General features: G+C 36.0%; 3 protein-coding genes and 2 long non-coding RNA genes across 5 annotated transcripts; 2 read left to right on the forward strand and 3 right to left on the reverse strand.

The window, feature by feature from the left end:
• Window positions 1–6,665: 6,665 nt before the first annotated feature.
• LOC135146217 (uncharacterized) lies at window positions 6,666–7,322 on the reverse strand. Its single transcript, XM_064078384.1, has 3 exons — window positions 7,192–7,322; window positions 6,855–7,094; window positions 6,666–6,792 (listed from the first exon to the last, which is right to left on the reverse strand). The coding sequence occupies exons 1-3, from the start codon at window positions 7,289–7,291 to the stop codon at window positions 6,683–6,685; spliced, it is 450 nt and encodes a 149-aa protein (XP_063934454.1). The 5' UTR covers window positions 7,292–7,322; the 3' UTR covers window positions 6,666–6,682.
• Window positions 7,323–11,285: 3,963 nt separating this feature from the next.
• On the reverse strand, window positions 11,286–11,894 carry LOC135146187 (uncharacterized). Its single transcript, XR_010283731.1, has 4 exons — window positions 11,829–11,894; window positions 11,710–11,774; window positions 11,565–11,633; window positions 11,286–11,495 (listed from the first exon to the last, which is right to left on the reverse strand). It is a non-coding gene; the product is annotated as an uncharacterized LOC135146187 (long non-coding RNA).
• A 4,725-nt stretch (window positions 11,895–16,619) lies between these two features.
• LOC135146191 (uncharacterized) lies at window positions 16,620–16,920 on the forward strand. The gene is made up of 3 exons (XR_010283732.1): window positions 16,620–16,663; window positions 16,716–16,780; window positions 16,862–16,920. It is a non-coding gene; the product is annotated as an uncharacterized LOC135146191 (long non-coding RNA).
• A 1,008-nt stretch (window positions 16,921–17,928) lies between these two features.
• On the forward strand, window positions 17,929–20,787 carry LOC135146188 (RNA cytidine acetyltransferase-like). The gene is made up of 16 exons (XM_064078341.1): window positions 17,929–18,083; window positions 18,135–18,256; window positions 18,314–18,403; window positions 18,458–18,605; window positions 18,656–18,747; window positions 18,807–18,913; window positions 18,973–19,032; window positions 19,095–19,366; window positions 19,418–19,558; window positions 19,610–19,774; window positions 19,832–19,963; window positions 20,016–20,165; window positions 20,225–20,296; window positions 20,354–20,502; window positions 20,554–20,647; window positions 20,695–20,787. Exons 4-16 carry the CDS (start codon window positions 18,485–18,487, stop codon window positions 20,784–20,786), a joined length of 1,647 nt encoding a protein of 548 aa, XP_063934411.1. The 5' UTR covers window positions 17,929–18,083; window positions 18,135–18,256; window positions 18,314–18,403; window positions 18,458–18,484; the 3' UTR covers window position 20,787.
• Window positions 20,788–20,874: 87 nt separating this feature from the next.
• Window positions 20,875–22,953, reverse strand: LOC135146189 (histone deacetylase 1-like). Its single transcript, XM_064078342.1, has 13 exons — window positions 22,879–22,953; window positions 22,693–22,810; window positions 22,518–22,592; window positions 22,330–22,468; window positions 22,132–22,273; window positions 21,984–22,076; window positions 21,821–21,929; window positions 21,627–21,767; window positions 21,397–21,573; window positions 21,265–21,342; window positions 21,165–21,212; window positions 20,999–21,106; window positions 20,875–20,946 (listed from the first exon to the last, which is right to left on the reverse strand). Exons 1-13 carry the CDS (start codon window positions 22,951–22,953, stop codon window positions 20,927–20,929), a joined length of 1,323 nt encoding a protein of 440 aa, XP_063934412.1. The 3' UTR covers window positions 20,875–20,926.
• Between the last annotated feature and the right edge of the window lie 2,294 nt (window positions 22,954–25,247).

Raw genomic sequence — 25,247 nt, forward strand, 5'->3', positions numbered from 1 at the left:
ACGTGGGCGGCGGTAATGTGCCCCGTCCCATGACTCGTAAATCATTTTGCTTATCAGCAGGCGATTAGAGTTCCTGGCTAGCCTGTCATAAACGCCATAGGCATTAAGTAGGAAAACGACGTCTAAAGGAGAATGTTCCGGTGAAGAGCTATTTTACCTGCCGCACAGCAGACGCGTACGTCATAATTGACTGGATTTGGGACAATTTGCTATTGTTTCGCAGAGAAAGTTAGCTCTTGCCGCCTAGTAAAGGGTAAACCGCCTTCTTTGCTACCTTGGCCTTAAGCCATTACATTGTTCACGTGTGGCTGCTAGGAAGAGTTATTGTCGACGATGACTTTTAAGTATTCCGCTTAAGAAAACCACGGAATCTTCATCAAAGGTTAAGGTCGTCAATAAAGGGCTGCCTCTCTTTGGAATTAAAGGCGCCATTGTCCATCACATTTATAGAAACTTTCCAATTTCGGCATCAGTCAGCAAGGGCATCAAAGTAAAGTTTTAGTGCTGGCAAAGAAAGGTGGGAGGCTTTGACGATGAGTCAAAGGTCAATTCATCAGCGTAGAGGGCGATTCGGGTGTGTGGATTCGACGGCAAGGGCACGTCGCTCAAATAAATTGCATATAAGAGGGGCGATTTGAAAAGCGATCCCTGACAGATAGATTGCAGGGGTAGCTGTGTACCCCCCACGCAAACACTGAAGAGGCGAGCATTAAAATATGACCTCAGCATGTTGTAAAGGCTATGAGTAACGATAACTAGCTCAGTGTAGCGGACCTTCATTCCAAACCTGATGATTGTTTTGTCAACATCAAGGAAGACAGCCTCTTGCCTTTTTAAGTTATAAGCGCGAGTGGTTTATTCAGTTATATGGAGGAGTTGCTGGGTTGTCGGGTGCTCTTGCCGAAATCCAAACTGAAATTCCTGCAAGGCGATCCTAGCGTTAACTTACTCTTCAAGATGGCGCAGTAAAACAGCCTCACCCACTTTGCTCACCGCTGCAAGGAGAATGATGGGTCAGTACTTGCTAGTTGCAATCTCGGTTTAAATCTTTGGCAGCATCACAATGGCCGCCTTCCATAGGATCGAAAAGATTCCAAGGACTATCTCAGATTTTACTAGCAGGTCAGAGAATGCATCTCTGTTAACAGCATATTCTTCAGCATCTCTTTAGTGATGCCGTGCCATTATTGACTTTAATGTGGGCCCATACCAGCCTTGATGATTTTATCGGTTTTGAATCCTTCCGTTTTTTAGTGAAGTGCCGAGGGTTTTTAAAATTAATTTGGAGTGGTAAATTAAAATACCTAGCGCTGCACTTGCCTGATGACTAACGAGAAAGCAAAAAAAACATTGTAGTTAGCTTACAAAATTTCTGCTACCGGGTAAAAACATTAACACAAACTAACTAAATGTGCGTTTAATATCTGCGTGCGTTTGGGGTTGCACCCCTTATATGTATTATTGTTGTTAGGACTTAAGTCACCTAAACAAATGATTTCCTGCCCCTAAGGGGTGGCCGTCCACTTTTTTGGCGTGGCGGGAAAAGGTCAATTGCTCGTGTTTGTGTCCCGCCACCCACAAGTAAAGTTTGTCATACTAGAATAGGAGTTGTAAGAAATTAAATTATGTTAATCTCTTGTAATAAAAATGGAATCATTTAATAAGGTAAAGGGGTATATTAGAAATCGATATCAAAAAAAATGATTTCCTGCCCTTTAAGAGGGCGCCCACTGTTTGGCGTAGTGAAATTTTAAATGTAGAAGTAACAACCTGTTAACGACGCATATATATAACTACTTGACATTTCTACAAATATAGCTTAACTTTAGTTTAAAACGGTTGAAGGAAACGGTTATGATTTCTTAGTATGTATGTCATTAATTATGCAAAGTTATTATTCGTTTTGTGGACTCATAAAAGATAATCTATGTAACAGGATTAAAACAAAAAGCTAGCTTTGCCCTGTATTTTTCCGCGGTGTGAAGTGAGGGGCAGATCATTCACAGCACTATACACTAAATTTTAAGGCCTATCCTCTAGATGTGCAAATTGCAGTTGGGTACACACGGCACACTACCGCCGCTGCATACTTTACCAGTTAAGGCCTAGCAACACTAAATTAAATGGACTTATCACGCAGAAAAAGCCCATTACTTTTTTTGAAGAACTCAACGATCTCGTACGCCGCTTGTTGGCCACCAAGACAACTCCTCAACAATCTCAGCCACCACAACTGTAGTAGATTGCAACATAGGGTAAACACTTGCTATCCTGACAACAAATTTTTCATTGAGGTTTAAGACGTCACGTGCTCAATATCCGTTTTTTGATGTAAGTAGGGTTGTGGCAAGTAGATAGCATGTTAAGCAGGAACTATGAGTACGAGGTTAATACGATGCAAAGGACAGACCTGTTGTTATTAGCGAGACTCACTTATTCCCGGCGTCCATATATTCTGCAACACCTTGGACTTTCCTTAGCTACTCTGGCAAGAGGTGATATTCCACTTAATATGACTTCTCTGCTAGCTCTGCAAGCCGTTGACGCAGTTAAAATTTTCCCTGCTTATCAGTCAGAGGGCTGTGTCGATAATGACATTTTAAGGTCCTGCCCTCTCATAATACCAACAACTAAAAAGGAAACTAAAGTAAACGGGGTTTAAGTTTATTGCAGGCAATCAAGCTATCTCTATGCCTTTATGAAATATTATGTTTTATAGATGTGTATTTGTTTAGATTATTTTCAAGACCTGCATAGGTTGAATTTTGTTCCATTTAAAAGACAAGTTTAACCCTACAGTCGTCGCACTTCTTATTTAGACATTAGCAGTCGCAGTAGAGTTCTCAGATTCCTTGAGTTTTAAATTTTTTACTTCTATATTAAATAAAAAATACCTTAAATTTTTTTTCACATTCATTGTTTATTGAAATATTAGGATAAAGGTCACACTAAACTTTAACTTCTATCTAATTTGAAAATTTAGAAAACAATAATTTCCAGATCTGTGAGACCCCCTGCGTATTGTAGGTTTAAAACAATAGTTGGATAAAATACTGCCCAAAAATGTTTAAAAAGATACTTTCCTTCAAAATAATTAGTTGATAATGTATATGATTGATTTATCTATAAATAGATAATTCTTTAAGGTTAATTATTTATTCGTGTTAGCGTTATTTGTTTTTTTGCGTACATTTCTTGATACCCTCTTATAGACAACCAATTGGTCGTTTTAAGTGGGGACCTTAACTGGAAGCATTTCGCTCGTAAGACAAACCTTAGAAAGTTACGAGTAAGTGCACGAACTGCGAAGGCCACAGTACTCAATGCGCATTGCGAAGACGGGCACATTCGACGTGATGGATCCGCTGTTTAACAATATTCATCTTCCGACAACTGTTGAGGTTTCTACAATCATTCGTTGGAGTATTTGCTACTCCTTGCATGCTGGGCATCGGAAACACCAAGGATTTTCACTAGGCATTTGCAAACTCGGCTAAAATAGCTAAGTCTTTTGAAATGACATCCTTAAAGTCTCCAGCGCTGTCGATGAAACCTCTTTTTAACCCTCACTGTCGCCGGGTTTGAAGGCGCAGTGACCATGGCTTGTCACACCGTCACCAGCTGCCTGATGAGCTGTAGGTCCCTTTCTTCGGAAATCGGTTTATTACAGTACCCACACAAACAGAATACCATAAAATAACAAATTAGCGCTTAATCCACCTTATTGCGCACTAGGAAAGAGCTATTGTCATACTCCTACTGCCAGTGAAAGCTAAATGCCAAGTCACATCATGGAGGCTGACGACGATGGTCGCGTGTTCTTCTAGCAGTTCACTCAGGATTATAGTAACCACGCGCGCACGGCAACTTTAAGGTAAAAGGCGATATTACCGAAGCGACACTTTTTGCTGATCACCTCGCTGCACAGTGTATCCACCTGCACCTTTAGTTGCAATAAAAGAATTCTTTATTAATACCGAAGAGCAGATTGAGCTGGCCATTACCATCGAGATTAAAAAGATCGATAACACACTATCTAATGAAAGACATGTAGCCTCGACGACAGCAGCAATATATGATGCTGAAGCAAATAACAATGGTGGCGATGTCGATGGATCTTTTTCTGACACTTCATCTCAACGCCAACCCTCAGTCACTACCGTTGCGATGTTCCAGAAAACAGTGCGGCTGGACTTTTGGCCACATATAACGATCTATCAGCCAAAGTGTTTGTTGCCACTCATGCCCTGCCGGTATTCCGGTTTGGATTTTGTTAAAGTATTTAATATTATAATAATCCCTTTGTTTGATTAAATTAAAAACGCGTGCCTTCAATTTTATGGTCAATCAGCGCCGTCATTCGTGACATTGAAAAAGCGTTTGACAAGGTTCGACACAAGGGTTACTCGCAAATTACGAGCCATAATTCTCTATCGTGTTTTTCAACATGCAAAAATTTTAACTTGAGAGCGGCCTCTTTCTAATATACGTTTACGATACATACACTATATTTACAAAGCTTTAGTAACAAATAATATGACTTGCAACCGCGGAACTATCATTCTATTTCTTTAGTAAAAGTTTTTAGTAAAATTCTTAAATTTCTTAATTAAAGTGTGTTTAATGAAGAGATCATGATACTTAAAAAAGCACTAAATTCATTTTATTCTTTGACTTTGGAATGTCAATACTACTACTAATAATTGCCATTATAGAGGTTATTTTTTAACAAAAGGAACAAACTGAAAGTAATCTTACTTTTGCGTATAAGGTTATATAAATTGGTACTAAAGTGTTTGGTAATTATAATACTCACTGTAAAATATTAAAAGTGGTGCTTTCACGAAGCTCCGGTTACTCTTGTCCTTTGCATTTCATGTGCACAGTGTGCCACAACTCGTTTACCTTCACACAGGGATCATCTTCTACGCAGGTGATACAGCGATTTACTCCTCGTAAAAGTCGCCGGCCTTATTGCGCTAGCATCTGCAGGGCTGTTAAGTCATGCCCGCCATCAGGTGTTGTTGTCGAAGAATTATTTATAACGAAGAAACGAAACTCAATCCGTCACCACTTTCGCTAACTTACTACGTGTACCCGGCGGAAATGTTTGGAGGGCATCATTATCATTAAGTCCTCATGGTGACCGCACGTAAAGTATCTAGTGGCAAAGGTCTAAGTGGCGACTTAAACTTAGTACCCTTTATTGGCGCCAAAAGCAAACTTTTATTGCGCAACAAAGCGACGCTTGTGTGCATAGTGTATTAGGCCAATCATGACACACGCATCTGTGCCCAAAACTACGAACTCGTCGGCAATAGTGTCCTCGCTTCAAACAAACCGCTATGCGTTACGAAGAGGTTCGTGGTTGTGCGAATAATGCTTTTTTTTAGTCCTTCAGCCTGTGCCTCTGGCTACTGTCATTCAACGTAATGCTATAACCAAAACGGCTTACCAAACAAGAAGAGTTTAGTTGTTAGCCTGAAGGCGAACGCCAGGCACTTTAATTCAGGTAGTATTTAATGCGGTAATCGCTTCAATTTCAAGCTTAAATTTTTTATTATATCCAGTTCATATTTTGCTACTATTATAATAATATCTTTACAACTACAACTTTAAAACTACTAATAGCTCCTAGGTTTGTTTTTGTTAAAGCGCCACGAAATCTAAGAACCCTCGACATTGATTAATTCTTCTTTAACACTGAGCTACAGTGACAATTCACACTTTTGGGTTGTTAGATCTTTTTTTCCATCTCCTCTTTAGGGCAGGAAATCATTCATTAAGTTTTTAAATACTAACACATCCCTTAACTTTTTGAATGATTTCATTTTAACTTCCATTACATAATGTTCAATTTATAATTCATTATTCTTTACCCCAAATATAGTAAATTAACCTTTATTGGGGGGTGGTCAGACTAGAATTATTTTAATGTAATGAAAGTTATAAGGCAGTCACTTAATAAGGTAGGGGGGTGTGTAGAACTCGATACCTTAGTGATCCTTCTGCAGGACCTTGCTGCTCACTTAAACTTATCAGGCGACCATAAAAGTATGTAATAAGCTATTGTGGATGTTATCTAACACTTAATAATGTATTACAAAAGCTCAATTCCATAGGAGTTAATATACAAAACTAGTAAGAGGGTACGTTAATAAATTCCCTTGGCAGGATATTGAAAATAACAACTCCACGCTAAGATTTTTAACTACATGAAGCAGAGAGCTGCGCCAAGCGCCCTAGACAACTAGTGCTCTTGGTATTAACAGCAATTTAGTAACCATTTGTATGGGTAACTAAAGTTGAAGCCTTAAAACATTTTATATTCTAACTTATTTAATCAAATAATATAAAAAGGGGGCGGTCACTAATACTTCATGAACTTATAAAAAGTTTAGAAACGACGTGAACAGCAAAAAGGGTCCCTTCTACGGTCTTTTGCCATCTAACAACTGTTACATTGGATCCCAAGGGGCATTACTATTATCTTTTTTGAAGAATAGATTGCCTTCAATTCTTTTAGACATAAAAAGATGTTACCGTTCTTATATAAATTTAGCTAATGCAGTAAGGCAACTAAAATGAGTTAAAAAATAACACAAAACCTTTAAAAAAAAAAGTTTCACTCGGCAATACTAGGGATTATAATACTTTATTAGTGCTATTGCAGTTAAAGGATTTATTTAGCGCTCATTCTCTTGACAAAGTCAACATAATATATGTTGCCATCTCCCTTAGTATCAGCTTCTCTTATTAAGGCATCTGCTTCCTCATCAGAAAGTTTTTCACCTGTTATAGATAGAGTTTTATCTTTACTAACAGAGCAAACAACTAAAACGTGAATAGTTTACCTAAAGAGATCAATATATGACGAAGTTCTTCAGCACCAATATAACCAGTCATGTTTTTATCAAAAACTTTAAAAGCTTCAATAACATCTTGGTCGGAATCTCCTTCATTCATCTTTTTTGCCATAGAAATTAAAAATCTAGGGAAGTCTATGGTTCCTTTACCGCTGGGATCAACTTCGTGGATTATCTCTTGAAGTTCTTCTTCTGTAGGATTTTGACCAAGAGAACGCATAACGGTACCTAAAATATTAAAAAGTTTATGAAACTATGAATTTACTTTTATTTACTTATAGCTAACTATAAATTTTTAAAAAACAAAATTTGCAACAAACTCAACCTAACTCTTTAGTGGTAATCGTATCGTTATGATCACGGTCGAGAAGAGAAAAAGCCTCTTTAAATTCGGCAATTTGTTCTTCTGTAAGCTCTGAAGACATTTGAAGCCAAAATCAGTTTTTAAAAATCAACAAATCCCCGATCTACTCAAAGTAACTTTTTTTAAGCATTAAACTTCAATTTGACCTGCAATATCCAATGACCATCCTCATCATCTCTAAAGTCGCTAATTAATATTAGCATCTTCTTGTTTGACTTCGTTAAGAAACTTTAATTTTACTATTAAAATTACTTTTAAAAAATTATATTGCGCCTAACTTAATTGTTTATTTACTTAATCGTTTCGTTTATATTAATGGTCTACTATAGTCATCAATCCGCTGTAGAAGTTATTTATTTTTTTACTCGCACCATTTTGCTTGCAATTAAATTTAGTAGCAAACTTCGGATTTTTTTACAATATATTTAAATCTCCCTGGTGGCAAACCCGGTTTAGCTACCTGTATTCTGCGTTTTAGTAAGATATATCTACAACCTATTGTGTTAACCATCTACTATACTTGTGTGGTCGCAGTGTCTGTCCTATTTTGACCTTTTCTTAAATTAACGAATATTTTTTTTAAATGTTTGTCGGATTCAGGCTACTCGATTTAAGAATATCAGCAAGCGCTTATATTTAAAGGTTACAGAACTTAGAGAGAAGGAGTCTAAAATCTCTTACGTACAGGCTTTAAAAAGGACCCATCACCCACTCAACCAAGCTTAAAGCATCCAAAGCTTGTTACTAAAGAGCATTACGTTACAAATATAATATTCTTTTTTTAGTTGTTGAGATGGTCTTTGACAACGAAATGGCACGAATAAGTGATGTATCCCCTTGTATTTTATATGATATATCGAGCTTTTGGTAAAATTAAAATCTTTAGGTTAAAAATAGCGTCCCTAGACTCCAAGTCATACTACCCTACAGTTGGTATACCTCAAAGCTTCTTTAGTCTTTTATGTTATTTTCTATGTTAAGCTCAGACAATCCCATAGGCGAAAATGCCCCCTCGAGGACTGCGCTAAAAAGATAGCACTAATATATTATAGTGCTATCATTAATTTGACAAAAAACAAAATTTCTAGTGGCAGGCTTACAAAAAAAAAGTGATACCAATACAGGTTATTAAATTACAATCAAATAATATTTAATGGTGAAAAAAAATTAATAAAAAATTAAGAAACCACAAAATAGATAGGTTTTTATTCTCTTTTTATAAACGCTGGAATACTACGGACAGTACTAAGAAGCGCTTTAAACCGCTCAAGTTGTAGTCTAGAGAATTCGGGATACGAATGCCACTTGCGCATAGACTATGGAGATAACCGCTTTAGGGGCTGAAAACTAACAACTAACAATTAAAACCAAATTCTTGGCATATGACCGTTGGTAAAACCGTTAAATAACATTACCGAGAGAAGCGGCCACAAGTAGGAGACCCGGAGATCCCTAAAGACTGGTCAACAAGAATGCTAGGCAGGCCTCCCAACTACAAGTATCACCTAGAGGGAAAACCCTCCAAAATTCTGCTCATAAAATAGTTGCATTACAATTATTTTATTTTCATAATTGATCTAAGATTTATTAAAATTAAGTGTTTCTTTTTGTAATTAACTGTTTAAATTAGATTTCTTTATTAAATCACATTATAATTATTTTAAATATACGATGATGTTGCTAGTCGGTTAGTACCCGGTTTAGCATTAATAAGTATATTTTTTTTGTGCTGATAGTGCTGTTATAAATATGGTCATTAATTTTTCTTTGTAGTTCCTGCATTGTAATGATAGGTGTCAATGTGTCATGCATTACCTTCGGCCCTTGTTTAGGCCTTGCTTACACTGCTTCCTTATCAGTATATATGCGTATATCTACGTTGTATTTGAATTTTCAACTGCTTTTCTTCATTTGCGCTATTTTAGAAGTAATATAGTGAGCGATCGCAGTATATTTTGAATTTTACTTCCATCTCTCTAACACTTCCAATATTATCGGTTGTTATAAAGTAATAATGCTAATCTATTGATCTTTTGTACTCGTACTTGAGTGTTTATGACCCCTTCGTTAAGCAATTATATACAATAATAGTTGGTCGCTGTCTGGGTGTTTTGTGAAAAACAAGTAAGCATTAGGCCATTTGTAGGTGATTATCTTTATTGCATTTGTGAAGTGGAATTCGCTATAGCGGGCTTACGTTTTCTTTTACATTTTGGCAATGATTTCGTCAGGCTTGAGAAGTCTTGCTGTTAGCTATATTCTCATTCTCTGGGGCTTGAGATTTTTGTAGGTAAGTATAGCGTACTTGTATGGCATTTGAATTTTTTTTGGCTTCTTTTGGGCTGACCTTTTTATCAATATTAACACTTCATGGGTTTATCAACTCGAAGTTTTTCCTTAATATATTTTTTTGTGAGTCATTGAAAAATAATACGACAGTTACAAATTTTCCAACTATGGCAACTAAGCCATACTACATAAGCCTACAAAAGAACTCGTTAAAAAGAACGTACCGTGCCGAAAATTTCCTCATTTATTTCAAAAATGTACCTTCTTTACTTTCGTATTTTATAAGTTAGTAAAAAAAAAATTTTGTGTGCTGTGTCTCATTAACTTTAAGGATAATAACCCTTAAAAGCCGAATATATTGATTTTGTGTGTAAAAAGGCAGTAGAGATCTTGGTTGAAGCAATAAGCATGTTATCTTATTACCCTAAAGGCCCCTCGAGAATATTTTCATACTAATTTTTTTAATAGCAAAATCCACTTGATGTTAACCTAGCCTTGAATTGTTCAATATTTTTTTAGTGTAACCCTAAGATTACAGTGAGGATTTTTTTTTATTAAAGGAACTCAATATAAGTAATATCAAAAATTCCAGTATATTTAGAAAAGGGTAAACCATTTTTGCTGCGTCCCTGTATAAATGGCTCTCTGTCATATTTTAACCTCCTCGAGGTGGGTGTCCACTTTTAGGCTGAATGGAAAATCTTAAAAATGTTGATTACGTGATTACTAGTATGGGGGCGTCCCAAACAAATTTTGTTATTTTAGTAGTTTATTTAATTTATACATTTTTTATAAATAATACTTTCACTGTAAATATTGATAATAATATTTAAATTTTTATATAAAAAGTTGAAAGTTTATTTTTGAATTACCAGGGTTTATTTAATATATTATTTATTACCTTTAACTTTTTAATAAATTTTTATTATATATAATAAATAAAATTCTCTATTTTATTAAAAACTTTATTTTATAATATTTTGTTTAATTATTATTAAAATTTGCTTAACTTTTTTCATTATTTAATATTATAGGCTGCGACCCTTCCCCCCCTCACGACAGTAAGTTAATTTTTTTTCTTTCCGGTAGCCTAATTTAGTTCTCAAGAAAATAGTAATAGGTAATATGGTTGCCAATCCCAATTAGTATGTTTATGGATATCATATTTTTTAATAGTAGAAATTTCGACTGCTGATTGTAACATAATCGTATTCCATACGTGGTTTCGTGTTCCATAGTAGTGTATCGACATAAAATAGTTGATCAAGAAGTTCGTGTAAACGTAACTAAGATATAGTCTACAATTTTCTTTCTTATTTTACAAAGTTGACAGAGGCCAATGAATTGCAACTAAGGAATCTTACTTAAATACTTATCTGTTTGATATAATTATAATTAAGGTTACCAAATAATTAGTGTTTATTAATTATTTAGAAAACAAATAAAATGTTAATTTAACGATATAGTCAAAGGGCACTATATACGGTATTTCCTTTCTGTTGGGTGCTCTTCTTAGTTGGCAAGAAGATACAATCAGTTAAAATTTTCTACAGCTTCTAACTCTCCAACGGAATTTGAAAAGTAGAACAATTTTTACAAGAATAGGGAACAAGGTCTAATTTTTGTTTGATATGTAATTAATAAATTTGAAGAAAACTTTTTGCTGGTGTCGTGAGGATCATAGGGAGATTTACAGGTTAAAATATCTTTAGACCCGTTTAAAAATTTTTTTTTTTGACTATCTAAAAAGATGTTTTCTCGTTATCTATTACATTAAAAACAACAATACTCAATGGTTAAAATGGTATCCTTAAAAATTTTTTGTAAAATTTTTATAAAAATAAAAATCCTTAAGTAATTACAAAGCGATTTATAACCTGCGGGATAGGCCCCTAATAAGATTTTTCAATGTATCTGGCAGGATGAGCACTGTTCCCGGCAGTGTAATATATAATTATAGTCTCTGTTTAATGACTCTGCAGACGATATATGGATTTTTTAAAAAATTAAACATAAAAAGTTAATGAAATTATCTTTATTAATACCTAGCGTTCGGTTTAGCTCAGTGCATAGGACATGATTAACGAATCCGTTGATGAAAATTATAGTTTTACCTATTAGCAACGTAACATATATATAACGTTTGTAAAACAATGTATAGAGATTGAAGTGATTAATTTCAAGTCTTACATAGTATGCTAACACAGAGTAGCCAAAGCTGATGCTGCCGAATTTAACATAGGAATTCCCTGCAACTGTAAAGTTTATCTTTAAAAATGAAGGCATTCATAACGCTTCCTAGTAGTTACCTAACTTGTGTACTCTTATAACGGATTAACCGCAACTAACTTGGGGCCTCCTCTCTTGAAGTTGCGTTTAATTTCGACAGTAACTAAAAAAATGCTTGTTCTTTTTTAGCTTCTGTTATATGTAGTTGAGGGTTGACCATCTGAGGGCACAATCCTAATTAAACATTTAAAGGATTTCGTGAGCGTCGCGCTCTTAATTATTTTTTTTGTTGTTGTGTTAAGGGTTTGTTGAGTGGTTTATTGTTGTGTTACTCAGGCGGCTCGAGAGCAATTAAATAAATTATTATAGCTTTTTTTAATTTGTAATTAACTCTAGGTTATATTTTCTTGTAATATCATATAATATTACCTCTCTTTTGCTAATCATAAACTAGATCTTGAAGTTATCAAGTTTTTAAGATCCCCACTTCAATAAATTATTTTAAAGAGTAATCTCTTTTGGGTTATTAATATTTAGATGTTTAATATCTAGAAGACAATAATTTAACTCTACTCTAATAAAATTTTATACGTTCGAAGTTTGAGTGTAGTTAATTTTGCAATTTCTTACAGGGTACGGGCTAATTGTAGTATGCTACTAACCCTAAAAAAGTTTTTAAATGACCTTTCTTGTGAATCTAAGCATAGCATAAAATAGCTCAAAGCTTTTTTTATTATATTATAATCCCGTTTACAAGCTTGATATCTCAAGGAGCTCTAAGTACTCTTGGTTAAGTTTATAAATATAAATAGAATTTGCAACTTTTCTTTTTGTGAAACTCAGGAAAGGGCCTTACGATGGGTCATAACACAATCTTCATTAAAGGTTTTTAAAAAAACAGCTAGGTCTTGGTTTAGGTCAGTAATAATAATATTGGTTGATTAATTTACTTTCTTTTATAACCTAGACCTCAAAGAACTTCTTAATATTACTAAAGATAATTTATTTGTAAATTTCTATTGGTGGACGAAACTGTTTATATATAATGTATAGTTTTTTTTTCTCTTTAGTTAGCTAGAGTCTATTAAAAATTCCTTTTTATTTTAATATTTTGGGGCAATACAGGGCTTGGGGCCAAATTGATTAACTTTTTAAATTCTTCAAAAAAAACTTGCCTCTAGGGATAAGGTCATGTTAAGTATAATTGGTTCAGTTAAATTCGATAGGAGTATTTTTAAAGATAGAAATAATTTTGTCTTTTACAATAGGATTTCCAATCACGTAAACTATATAAAAGTAAGTATATATAAAAATCTTAATTGTAAAGTTTAACCTTTTCTAAAAATGTAGTTCACACACTCAGGTAAGAATTATAGCATAACGCTAGTTGTTTATATAATAAATTTCGTGTAAACCTGTATTTTTTTTAAATTTCTTTAATGTCTTATTGTCGCCAAAAATCCTGTTGAACACACTCAATTTAATTTGGCGACTCTATTTAATATTTTTATAACTTTCGGATTATAACCTTTCCCATATTAAAAAGTTTATGTTATCAATTTTTAAAGTATTTGTATTTTTATTGTTTTACTGCGCTCGTTTCATGCATAATCTTGCTAATTAATATTCTATCTTCTATATTGATTGAATACGCAAAGATAGTGCTAACAATCGTGTTCCTTAAAATTATTTCTCGATATTAAAGGCATAATATACCATGTATTTTTTTTATAAATTGAGAAAAAGAAGTGCGTATTGTGGTCGCTTTTATTAAGGGGCTGCACTGCTTTTGTCGTAACTACCAGTACTTTTGTATTATTCATTGCATCTATGCAACAGTGCTAGTGTTTCAAAACAGTAAATCCTTAGAAAAATAAGAGTATTTCTTTTTCTTTAACTTATGGAGCTTCAGATAACGATGTAGCTCTGATCTAAACCAAAATCATGGAGAAATAAGCAAATAGTTTGGTTCAATCTGCAGTCTTAAAAGTAACTTTTTTGTGACCATAATTCCATGAGGTTAAAAAGTACACTATTGTCGGGCCAAGTTAACGCTTTATAAATATTAATATAGTAGTTTTATCAAAAACGACTTTTTCTGTGTAGATATGCGTGCGACCTCCCAGTTTGTTTTGCTTTATAAATAGTGTAGTTGCTATATTTATAAAATTTTAGTTCTGTATATATTAGTATCCCATAATACTTTCAAAAACACCAGAGTTCGGGCATTGTGAAAAGTCAAACTTGCAGGTCAAGAGACATGGAGGCTAGAACCAAGAACTAGGTTTTGTAGTGCGCCTGAGCACAAGTCACCTGTGAAAGGTAAGGACAACTTTTCTATAAGATAGTGAAGCTGTATGAGGGCACCACGTTAATGAGTAACTGTAGGTAAGGAATGAGATGATGTGCTCGTTGCGCTCTTTTCTTTTTACTTTACATTTTTAGTGTTTGTTAGGTGACGGGTAGTGTGTTCATGAAGGCTCAAAAAGCTATCAAATGGTTGATCCTATAGGTTTAAAAATTCATGAACTAATCTATTATAAACAGTGATATAATTAGAAGCATTGTAATGAATTGATTGATAGCTCTTGAGCCGGCTGACAAGAACCACACCCGCCACCCAAAAAACAGTAAAAAACAAAAATTAAAAAAGTAAGAGCACCACACGCACATAATTCCAACCTTTACTTATAGTTATCAATTAAATGATCTATAGTCATCTTAACTGCACATAACAATAGACCAAATTATAAGTTCACAGCTAGAATTTGATACTAAAGAGCCGTCATCCTATACAGTGATTAAGTGTATTTACTTGGAACTAAACTTTAAGAAAACGAATTCACAAAGTGCTGCTTTACTGCATATCTCATTTAAAGTTATTGCACTACCGATGTTCCATTCTATTTAAATTTGGTTAAAACACTTTAGTTTTTTAATTAAGTTCACAAATTATTTATACTTTTCGAGGCTCGCTTTAATAGTTTATAAGTGTGCGAATAACTCCACTCGCGAAAGCTATTCAGGGATGCTGGTGAGGAGTAATTTTACCAGTTTTTTCTCTCTTCAATAACATAAGAGCTTTAGGCGCCACGGTTTAACTTTGAGAGCACCCGCAGAGAGAGCTAGAATTAACAAACGAGGTATCATGTTTGAAGCCTTTTAATATCAGTAAGATCAGATCTGAAGCTTTAAGGTACTTGAATTCACTCGTTGCATACTCAACAATATGGAAGGAGCAATGGAATGATTTTTACTAAATTCTAATCTCTCAACGGAGGAAATATAGGACCCAGCGGAAAACTCGAGCTACCAACGGCTTTTTATGTTATAAGATCAGGTCTTTTGGCTCGTGGATTGCCTATTATCGCCCTGCAGAGTACTAGGTAACCCTCAGTTTAAAGCCGGAATGGAGAATTTACTATTTATAGCGTGGCAAGTATAATGGTAAAACAGCTTCCAAAAAAAAATTCCAATAAAGTAAACAAAATAATAGGGGTACAACTCGTAAAGGTGGTGATACTGTAAAACTAATTTTATCGCAGCCAAGTTCCAACGGTCGAGAAAGACTAAATCACAGAGCTAGATTTATATTAGTTAAAATTTATGTCAGACCTGGCTAGACACTTGATGTTAGAAATTTCATGAAAACTTGGATTTATTTTAAAGTTTAGCTTTAAGATAATACCGTTTACTTCATCAAAGGTTACATGTGCCAAAAATCTTTTGAGTAATATACTGTAAGGTAACCACACTTGTCATAGTAGGGCTACCTTGATTCTTCCTGATGGAAATAAAATTTGTAGATAAACAGTTTGTATGATTCAGTTTTTGAATATATTAATGTTAAATTGTGGTCTATCCTAAGAAACGAGTCCTGTAACCTATCTCTTTAAAAATATTGAGCAGACAGCAGAAGCTCTGGCCTTTCTTTAACGCCATTTCCGCTTAATATTATCTTAAGGATGGATGCATACATTACTTTCTTATTTAGCTTGTAGAGAAGGGTTTTATAAAAAGTATAAGGTTTTGTAGTTTTTCATAGACGGATTTTTAAGAATAAGCGTCAAGATGAAAGATTGCGTTAAGCTCTTTACCTTTACTTTTAAAATTATAATAGTATTATCAATATTCTTAAATGGGAAATATAGTAAATTACGATCCCTTTCAGCTTGACTCGTAAGGAAACTTACTGCAGTTATATAAGGTATGCATGCATAATATAATACTAGGCTACAATAAACTTATAAACTTTACTGCTTTTAAAGTAGTTTAATGGCGCGTTACTGCAATCCAAACCATTATATCTTTTTACCAGTGTATTCATAATGTAAAAATAACTGTTCCGACCACAAAACCTAAAAAATATCTTTTCTTTAAAAACTGACCACGTAAAAGATTTCAACTTTTTGCGAGGCCGTCACTACTACTGTATACGTCAGTATTATGCGCAACTGTAAACAAGCAATAGACCTTGGAAAGCTTAAATGTACAAGGGGTTAAATTAGTTAGTTGAAAAAAAGTTGATATACATAATACCTAAGAGGTTTGTTAAACGTACAACTAGCATAAAGAAAGAAGGACAAATACCCCAAAGTTACTAGTCGCGATGTTTTTTCCTATTAAAATAATATTTTTGTAATAACACACATAACTATTAGACAACTCATCAAAAGTTACAACTTCAAGGCTATTTTTAAAAGAACGGTTTCATCCACTATTTAAATTTAAGTGAACTAGTGCATCAAATTGTTTGGCAGCAATTCCTCTTCTTCTCATGCTCGCCAAATTGGTAATAATGTACACTCCACGTGTATTACAAAAATCATTGTAAATCCTTTATTTATAAAGTTGGCGGTAAGCTTGGTCCTCATTTATACAATATGGTACGCAAAAAAATAGATTCTCGATTAAGGTTTTAGTGTGTAATGTTCTATTATTATAATATAATTTATGCACATATGTAGAACGTTAATAGAAAATGGCGTTAGAACAAATCAAAGATCCCTTGTTATTCTAGTGGGGGATCGAGGTTATATATTTACTTTAACTAATTATTATATTTCCCTTTGCGCTCTTTATTCATTAATAGTTATTTTAAAATACTTTTTAGGGCGTCATCAAGTTGTTAATCTTCATTACATCCTTTCTAAATCCGTAGTAAAAGCTCGGCCTTCTGTTCTATGGTGTTATAAGTCTGAACTAGGATTTAGCAGGTATGTTATATATCTTTTTTATATAACTATTACAAGGTAATTACATAAAAATTGTAGCCATAGAAAAAAAAGACTGCGTCAATTTAAAAAAAAGAAAGAAAAAGGGCTTCTCGATCTCGTCGAAGAAAATCCTTTTGAATTGTTTATAAGCTCAACTAATATTCGATATTGTTATTATAAAGAAACACATAAAATTTTAGGAAAAACTTTTGGAATGCTTGTCTTGCAAGTTTTTTAGTTTTTTCTTACTTTACTTACCGACCGCTAATTTATCTTTTTAGGATTTTGAGGCCATCACACCAAATATTTTAGCAAGAACAATAGAAACCGTCGAAGGAGGTGGAATTATAGTTATACTGTTAAGAACTATGACCTCCCTAAGAAAACTTTATACCATGGCGATGGTACTATACCCAAAACATATAATTTACTTTTTTTTATTGTTGTTTTAAATAGGATATTCACGCCCGCTATAGAACTGCAGCCCACCAGACCATCGTCCCGCGTTTCAACGAAAGGCTTTTATTTATTATATATATATATCATATCTTCGGGGTTGTTTCTTACTCACTTTTTTTCTTAGATTCTTATTGTCTCTTAGCTCGTGTAAGCAAAGTTTGGTGTTGGATGACGAATTCAACGTTCTTCCTATTTCAACTCACGCGCTTTCCATCAAACCTGTCGGCGTTCTCAAAGTAAATTTTTTATTTCTATTATATAGTATATTCCAATAAAAATTTCCCTAGTCGGTCGATTCTGTAAACACTGCTGAACTACTAGCAATAAAGAAGTCGCTTATGGATACACAACCAGTAGGTGCTTTAGTAGAGATCGTTAAAACGCTCGACCAAGCTAAGGCTTTGCTTACTTTTATTGAAGCAATAAGTGAGAAGGCAATAGATCCCATGTATACTTTCATTAAATCAACAATCTAAGTATATTTCAAATAATGGTAGACCCTACGCAATACAGTAGCCCTCACTGCTCCACGGGGGCGTGGGAAGTCTGCGACTCTTGGATTGGCCATCGCTGCGGCTGTGGTTTATGGCTATAGCAACATATTTATAACCTCGCCTACTCCTGAAAATTTAAGTACTCTCTTCGAGTTTCTTTTCAAAGGTTTTGCTGTTCTTCCTCTGCTACTTAATATATAATTACACTGACCGCCAGGCTTGGACTCCCTACGTTATGAAGAGCATTCAGACTACGGCATTGTTCAAAGCACCAATCCTGCTTTCCATAAGGCCATTGTAAGAGTTGACATTTACCGGCAGCACCGCCAGACGGTCCAGGTGCTTCACGAATTCTTTCGTCTTTTTGCTTCTCTTCTTATAGTTTTGTTTTTGCAGTATATTTTACCCAAAGACTCCTACATACTCAGCCAGGCTGAGCTTGTTATTATTGATGAAGCTGCCGCTATTCCTCTTCCTTATGTGAAGGTCCTTTCTATGTTGGTAGTTGCCTCATCTGTTTTAACTTTTTTTTCTCTGCAGGAGCTTTTGGGCCCCTATTTAGTCTTTATGGCTAGCACCGTGAATGGTTACGAAGGCACCGGCCGCGCCCTGTCTCTTAAACTAATCGAACAGCTAAAGCAACAGTGCCATGTGCATTCAGCTGGGCAAATGCTCAGCGCTACAGACGGTTTGCACGAGAATTTCTTGGTTAGTTTTAGTAGTTATAGACCTCTCTAGCGAATGAGATAAGGCAGATTTCTGCTGGTGGCGGGCGGATTTTCAGGGAGATTGTTTTAAAGGAACCCATTCGATACGGCGAAGACGATCAGGTCCCTTTTTCTCCTTGTGGAATAGCAGCTCTGATGATTTTTCTAACTGAGCATTGAAGGTCGAGAACTGGCTAAATAAGCTACTTTGTTTGGATGCACAAGTCTCTCTGACGCCTTCGGGCGGATGCCCGCATCCCTCAAAATGTGATCTTTACTATATAAACCGGTGAGCTCACGCACCAATTTTTTTTAAAGAGGAGCTTTTACAACTTTTTATTATGGTAGGGATACTCTCATGTCGTATCACAACGCCAGCGAAGCTTTCCTGCAAAGAATGATGGGACTGTAAGCCCCGTCTTGCTTGATATAGTCGGCCTTTTTTTTTATGACTGTGCCGTCCTTCCTAGCTATGTCTCCTCCCACTATAAAAATTCGCCCAATGACTTGCAGCTCCTATCGGATGCGCCCGCCCATCATCTTTTCTGCCTCCTTGGACCCGTGGATCCCGCCTTGAATTCTCTTCCCGAGCTTTTGTGTGTCCTTCAAATCTGCCTTGAGGGCCAGCTTTCAAAGACGACTGTTCTTGAATCACTATCGCGGGGACATAACGCAGCCGGCGATATGATTCCGTGGACTTTGTCACAGCAATTCCAGGACGCCGACTTCCCTTCCCTGTCAGGTCTCTCTTGCTCGGTGGTAGACCTTTCCACCCCTATAACCTTCCAATCAGGCGCTCGGATCGTGCGGATTGCCACGCACCCTGCCTATCAGGATATGGGCTACGGGACTCGTGCTATAGAGTTGCTGAAAGCTTATTATCGCGGAGACATCATTTGTTCTGAGGAGACCGTTGTAGACAGTCACACTCCACGTATTTACTATTTGTTTTTTCTCTTGTGACTATTGATACTACTTTGCGAAGAGGAAGTGACTTTTGACGTTCCCCTTGTCAAGGAGAAAATAGTAGCTCGTAAGAACTTACCGCCGCTGCTTTCAAAGCTCACAGAAAGAAAAGCGGAAACCCTGCACTACCTTGGCGTGTCTTTTGGTCTAACCGAGCGTCTCTACAAGTTTTGGAAGAGAAGCAGTAAATAGTGGCGTGCTTGCTTTGTGCGTTTTGTTTCCCTGCCTTTGACTCTATCAGACTTCTTTCCGGTTTACATCCGCTTAACTCCGAATGTTATAACTGGCGAGCACACTTGCATAATGCTCTGTCCCTTGGAAATCTCCTCTGAGACTCCCAGTGACTCTGACCTCGCCGTGTCTGCCGCGAAGGGTTTGACTTCGTACTGATTTTTTTTAACCTATTAACGCGTGGCGCTGCTCAGGATGGCTGCAGAATTACTTGAGCGACTTTCAAAAAAGATTCACTTCACTTCTAAGTTATCAGTTCAGGCGGTTCTCGCCTTCTCTGGCCTTATCCGTTTTGGATAGTAAATCGCTCGTCCCCGAGTCGTCTGCCTCGTTGAAAGATAAGCGTATGTACTAGGGCATGGCTTGGTGGGGAGCGTACTTTGAGGTTTTTTTTTTTTCTCAGTGGATACTCCTGAAGCCATTGAGGCGTGCTTTAGCCCTTTTGACTTGAAGAGATTCGACTCCTACGCCAGAGGTAGAGAAGGTTTCCCGTACACCTTTTACTTGCCTATTTTTTCTTTTTGGCTGGCAGGGATAATTGACTATCATGTTATCCTGGACTTGGTGCCTCTACTTGCATCCTTGTACTTCACGGATCGGCTTCCCGTGCGCCTCTCCGCCGTGCAATCTGCCATCCTTATTGCCATAGGTCTTCAGAGAAAAACTGTGGAAGAGACAAAAGTTTGTTTTCATATTACTTTTTAGCTCACTTAAGTTGAATTTTTTCAATAGGAAGATCTCAACTTGCCTGTTGCTCAGATTCTTGCTCTTTTTAATAGAATTATACGGAAAATAATAGGAAAATTCGATGAAACTATGAAGAATGGTGAATTTTTAATTATTTTTTAATGAAAGCCTATTGATCATCCACAGGAATAAAATCCGAGATGAGTGAAGAGCAGATGAATGCTCTCACTTCAAAGAAATCAGCTGAGAAAATGCTCAAGGAAAAGTCGTTTATTTAAGCAAAGGCAGCAACACAGCTACCAAAAGCCTGCCGCTTAGAAAAATGTGAGCCATTTATAAGCCAGCGGAGTCCTCTCAATTTAAAATGTAAAGAACTTATTTATTATTACAACGGAAACAATGCGATTTTGCGCACGAGTCAGCGCTCCGGAGCGCTCTCTAAGGCATTTTAGTTTCAAATTATGAATAAAAGAAGGGTAATTTTTCATACCTGGCACACCCTCCTCTCTACCAATCACTTCTGCCCCATTATAATCTCTTTTATTTTGATTGACGCTTTCCGGAACCTCGCCATAGTTCTGTTCATCTCTTCTGTTGTCTTTTAGTAAATTATAATAATATTTAAAGAAGAATATTGTAGTGCTTCTGGCAGAAACCGTCATCGTCAGAGTCGGACATTTCTTCGTCGCAAATGATTCTCCGGTCTATGAAACAGCGACGTCACAAAAGATGTTAAAGGCGTTTGGCCCATACAACCGTTGAAAGTAGGGGAAGTTCTTTTGTCGGCGTCTTCGGGCTCCATTTCCTCCTTGCTGGACACTACTGGCATATTGCCTGCTTTTTCCGGTATATATAACAAAGTTGGTGTCTCAGCTTTATAAGGTGTACAGTGCGTCATGGCCACGCTGGGAGCTGCTCCTCCAGCTATATTTCGCAAATTCTCTAGTAGTACACAAGTAGTTTTCTGGAGATACTCGGGCGTGTTTTTATTCTCCATGTTGCAGGGCTGCACTTCTAGCGTATAGTCAGGACCAAAGTACTCGAAGTATTCGTTGTAGGGTAAATCTATAGATACACAAATAGTATATTCGGTATGGCCTTTTCACCTGTACCGCCACCTTTGCTGATCTCTGTCTCCAGCGCAACGGCCGTCTCATAGGTCCAGCAGCGAGCCACGTTGCGGATGGTGTACCCGCCACCTCCAAGCATAAGCAGAGGGACATTAAAAGACTTAACGTAATCCACGCATCCCGAGTGCCCTGCGCGATGAAGATAAATCTTTATTGACTGATAAATTCTTTACTAAATAAACCGCGCAAAGACAGGTTAAAGCAACCGAGTCTGTCGCCCGCAAGAGAATCTGCCCCGCACTGAAGAACAATAGCGGTCGGGCGGTAAAATGCCATCACGTTCGATAGAACCTACGAAAATTCTTTGTACACGCGAGCGGGGACGCGAGTAGTGGTTTTGCAGACCTGCTTAAAGATGGCAAGGAAAGAGTCGTCGTCCAGTCCGTCTCGTAAAGGAAAATTAAGAGCATAGTACTTTCCTGCGCCCGCCCCGATGTCCTACGAGAATGTGAGGGCTCAAGTAGCAAAGGCGCCTGCACCGCCGAGTAGCAACCCTTATATCTCCTGTCCCTGGAAAGTATTCTCCAAACTTGTGAAAGGAGAGTGTCATGACACGATCGGTCGTGTAAAAAGCCTCTTCCACACCGTCGCCGTGATGCACATCGATATCCACGTACAAAACACGCGGGTGAACTCTACATAATTAAAAAGCTAAAGCTTTGGTAATGTGTATTTTATTATTCGTGCCAACTTCAGAAGCTCCAGAATTGCGAGGACAATGTCGTTGACGTAACAAAATCCAGATGCTTCTGTCTTTTTTGCGTGGTGCAAGCCGCCCGCCCAGTTTATAGCTATATCCGCTTCTCTGTTGTTTAACTTGACAGCGGCGGCTGCAAAAACCTTTATTACAAGAAACAGTAATAACAGGCAATAAAATACCGATTGAGCCTCCAGCTGAGATTTGGCAGAATTCATAAAGTCCATAAAATACGGGACAGTCATCACCCACATTAACTTTTTAAAAAATATTATATAACTCAGATAAAGGGACTAAAACAGCGCTGTAGCTTTATAAATTATTTTTTATTTAATAGTATGATTATAATAAAGATACAGCGAGCCATTGCTTTTGAATACTCTTGAACGTTGTCAGGGGTGATAGTCCTTAAAAAGTTAATGTAATCGTCAATGTGAAATCTCGTCAGGTCTTCAAATTGAGCTCGTGGAGAGCGCTTTATTTAACCCCAAAAATTACATATACTTTAACATATATAGCGCAAATTTAAGAACGCTTACTTACAAAAATTTCCATTTTTTTATATAATCCATAGTTTAGTAACAGATTATGAGTCATCCTTATCCGGTGAGGTTTCATAGGGTGGCCTTGGCCATAATAATAATTCCCAGTGTCAACTAAATAGTTTATTAGTAATCACAGAGTTGCAATGGTTAGTCCTTACCATCATAAAAATAACAAATTCGTCGTTTATAACCAGATTTTCCAAAACTGAAATCCATATTATTAAAAGATTAGAAAACTAAAAGAATGAAAATTAATAAGGAGAGTTTTGTTTTTTTTTATGGACTCAAAAGTTTGTAGCTAATTGTAGTTAAAAGAAAAAAAAAATTATAAAATAATTTGATTGAACTACATTGAAAACAAAGCTTCGCCATTGCAAACTGCTTTCAGTATTGCCCTCGAGAAATTAGTGGGCCATGGAAGACATCTGGAAAATCGATAATTCTCTATAGGGTCTACATGACTATTTGCCGTAGTATTAGGTAAAAGGTCAGCAAAATTTTAATGAAGCAAACCAAAAACTTAGTAAAATTATTATTCTAATTTCTGTCATGAGCCAGTAGAAAGAATAATGAGAAATATTACAGTAAAAATTTTTATAAACGCTTTAGCACAGAACATTCAATTGAGACGAAGCATGGATTTGCACTTATTCGAGTCTAAAGGACAAAAAAGGTAAAGGCAATATAAAGTTTTGTTTCACAGGCCAAAAATTTAAAACCCCCACAGGAAGTAATTAAGAAGCGACGATAACTTTGTTTATGTTATTTACAAATATACATAAATGTCATCTTGGCTTTTGTCATGGTAGGCTGCTCCTTCACATATATGCTAACCTCCCCAATACCATCAATTAATTAAATTAAATAATTATGTTTATCCGTGATAAATTTTCTAAGTTGAAAAGATTTCTGCATTGGTGTAATGTGTTTGTTTGTGGTGTTGTTGTGACTTTATTACAGTCTTTTTAAAAAAACTAAAATTGTTGAAGAATAATCTATCATTTGTAACTACAGGAAGTGAAGGTTAAGGGAGAAAGTAAATATATAATAGTCCACAGGCAGTTAATTTTCTTTTTGCTTTCTCTTTTTTTTTCTCTACTTGTTTTAGTTTACCGCTGTGCGGGCTGGGTCTAACTTGTGTATTGTAATATACGAGACGGTTTAATAAATAATTTATATAATTTTTTAGTGCTAAATAATGCTTATTATACTTATATAAATCACTTATATACAATGTTTAACATTAAAATAAGAACCATAAGTACTCCATTCTAACGGTTCCGGTTGAAAGTGAGTCTCATTTGAAGGGATGTTGTTTAACAGTAATAGACTAAAAACTACCAAACTAATTAAAAATGCGCAATTAGGAATACTCCCGAACATTAATTTCCCGAAAAATTTAAAAAATTTTATGTATAAATGCAACAGAAATGTGAAATAAAGTTAAAGTTAACCCCTACTTTTAGATTTTCTTCGCTCCATTCTGTTAAGTAGAAGTCTTGGATTGTGTATGTACCCATAAAATTTAAAAGTTGACGTGTCAAATAATTAATTTAACAATTATTGAGTAAAGTTAAAACAAATAAGATGTCTAGCGGAACCTTGTTTTCAGAACTTTAAATATCGTGCAGTGACGAAGTGTACCTTGTAAAAAATGGTAAATGTACCCAGAAAACCAACGCATAATTATTGGCCACTTATCCGCAATATGCTCCTCATATGCAACGGTCAAGAGGTGTACTTGGCTGTCTAAACAAGGGAGTGAGTCAACAAAAGACAATAAGCGTCTATGACCATCTTGCACGGTCGTAACGGAAGAAAATTTTTTAGAAGTGGAAAAGGTTTTAGTAGATCGTCGAATTCGGGATTCATCAGGGTAGTAGAGGGACTAAAGATTAGCAAGATGGTGTTTGGACAAATCCTGCATAGTCATTTACTAATGAGCCTGGTGAGCGAGCGTTGGCTACCCAAGGTGTTCTCCGCTAAATCGGGAACAAAGAGTGGAAAGTTGGCGTGATTTTCTTCGTTATGTGAGGATGACGGATTTATCAGTACGTTATAGGTCCATACAAGAGTTCATTCAATGGATAAAAAGGGGAAGAAGCACCCGCTCAAGTCCAGAGTAGAAAGAATAGCTACCGAACTTATGGAACGTTATTCCGTAATAGCGCAAGGATACATTTAAGGTGGATTACCTCCCTAAAGGAAGAGCGACGAACGGACAATATTCTGCTGAGTTAATCATCCATGGATTTCTCCTGTTACAAGACCACGAGCCGTTTCAGACAGCTTAAGTTGCAAAGCGTTGCTATACGAACGAGATGTAAACTTCAGAGAAATACTCATCCACTTAAATAATTCAGATCT

The sequence above is a fragment of the Zophobas morio genome, unplaced genomic scaffold, assembly GCF_036711695.1.
Source record: "Zophobas morio isolate AGI-343-1 ecotype UQ-CSIRO unplaced genomic scaffold, CSIRO_AGI_Zmor_V1 ptg000215l, whole genome shotgun sequence".
Taxonomy (NCBI): Eukaryota; Metazoa; Arthropoda; class Insecta; order Coleoptera; family Tenebrionidae; genus Zophobas; species Zophobas morio.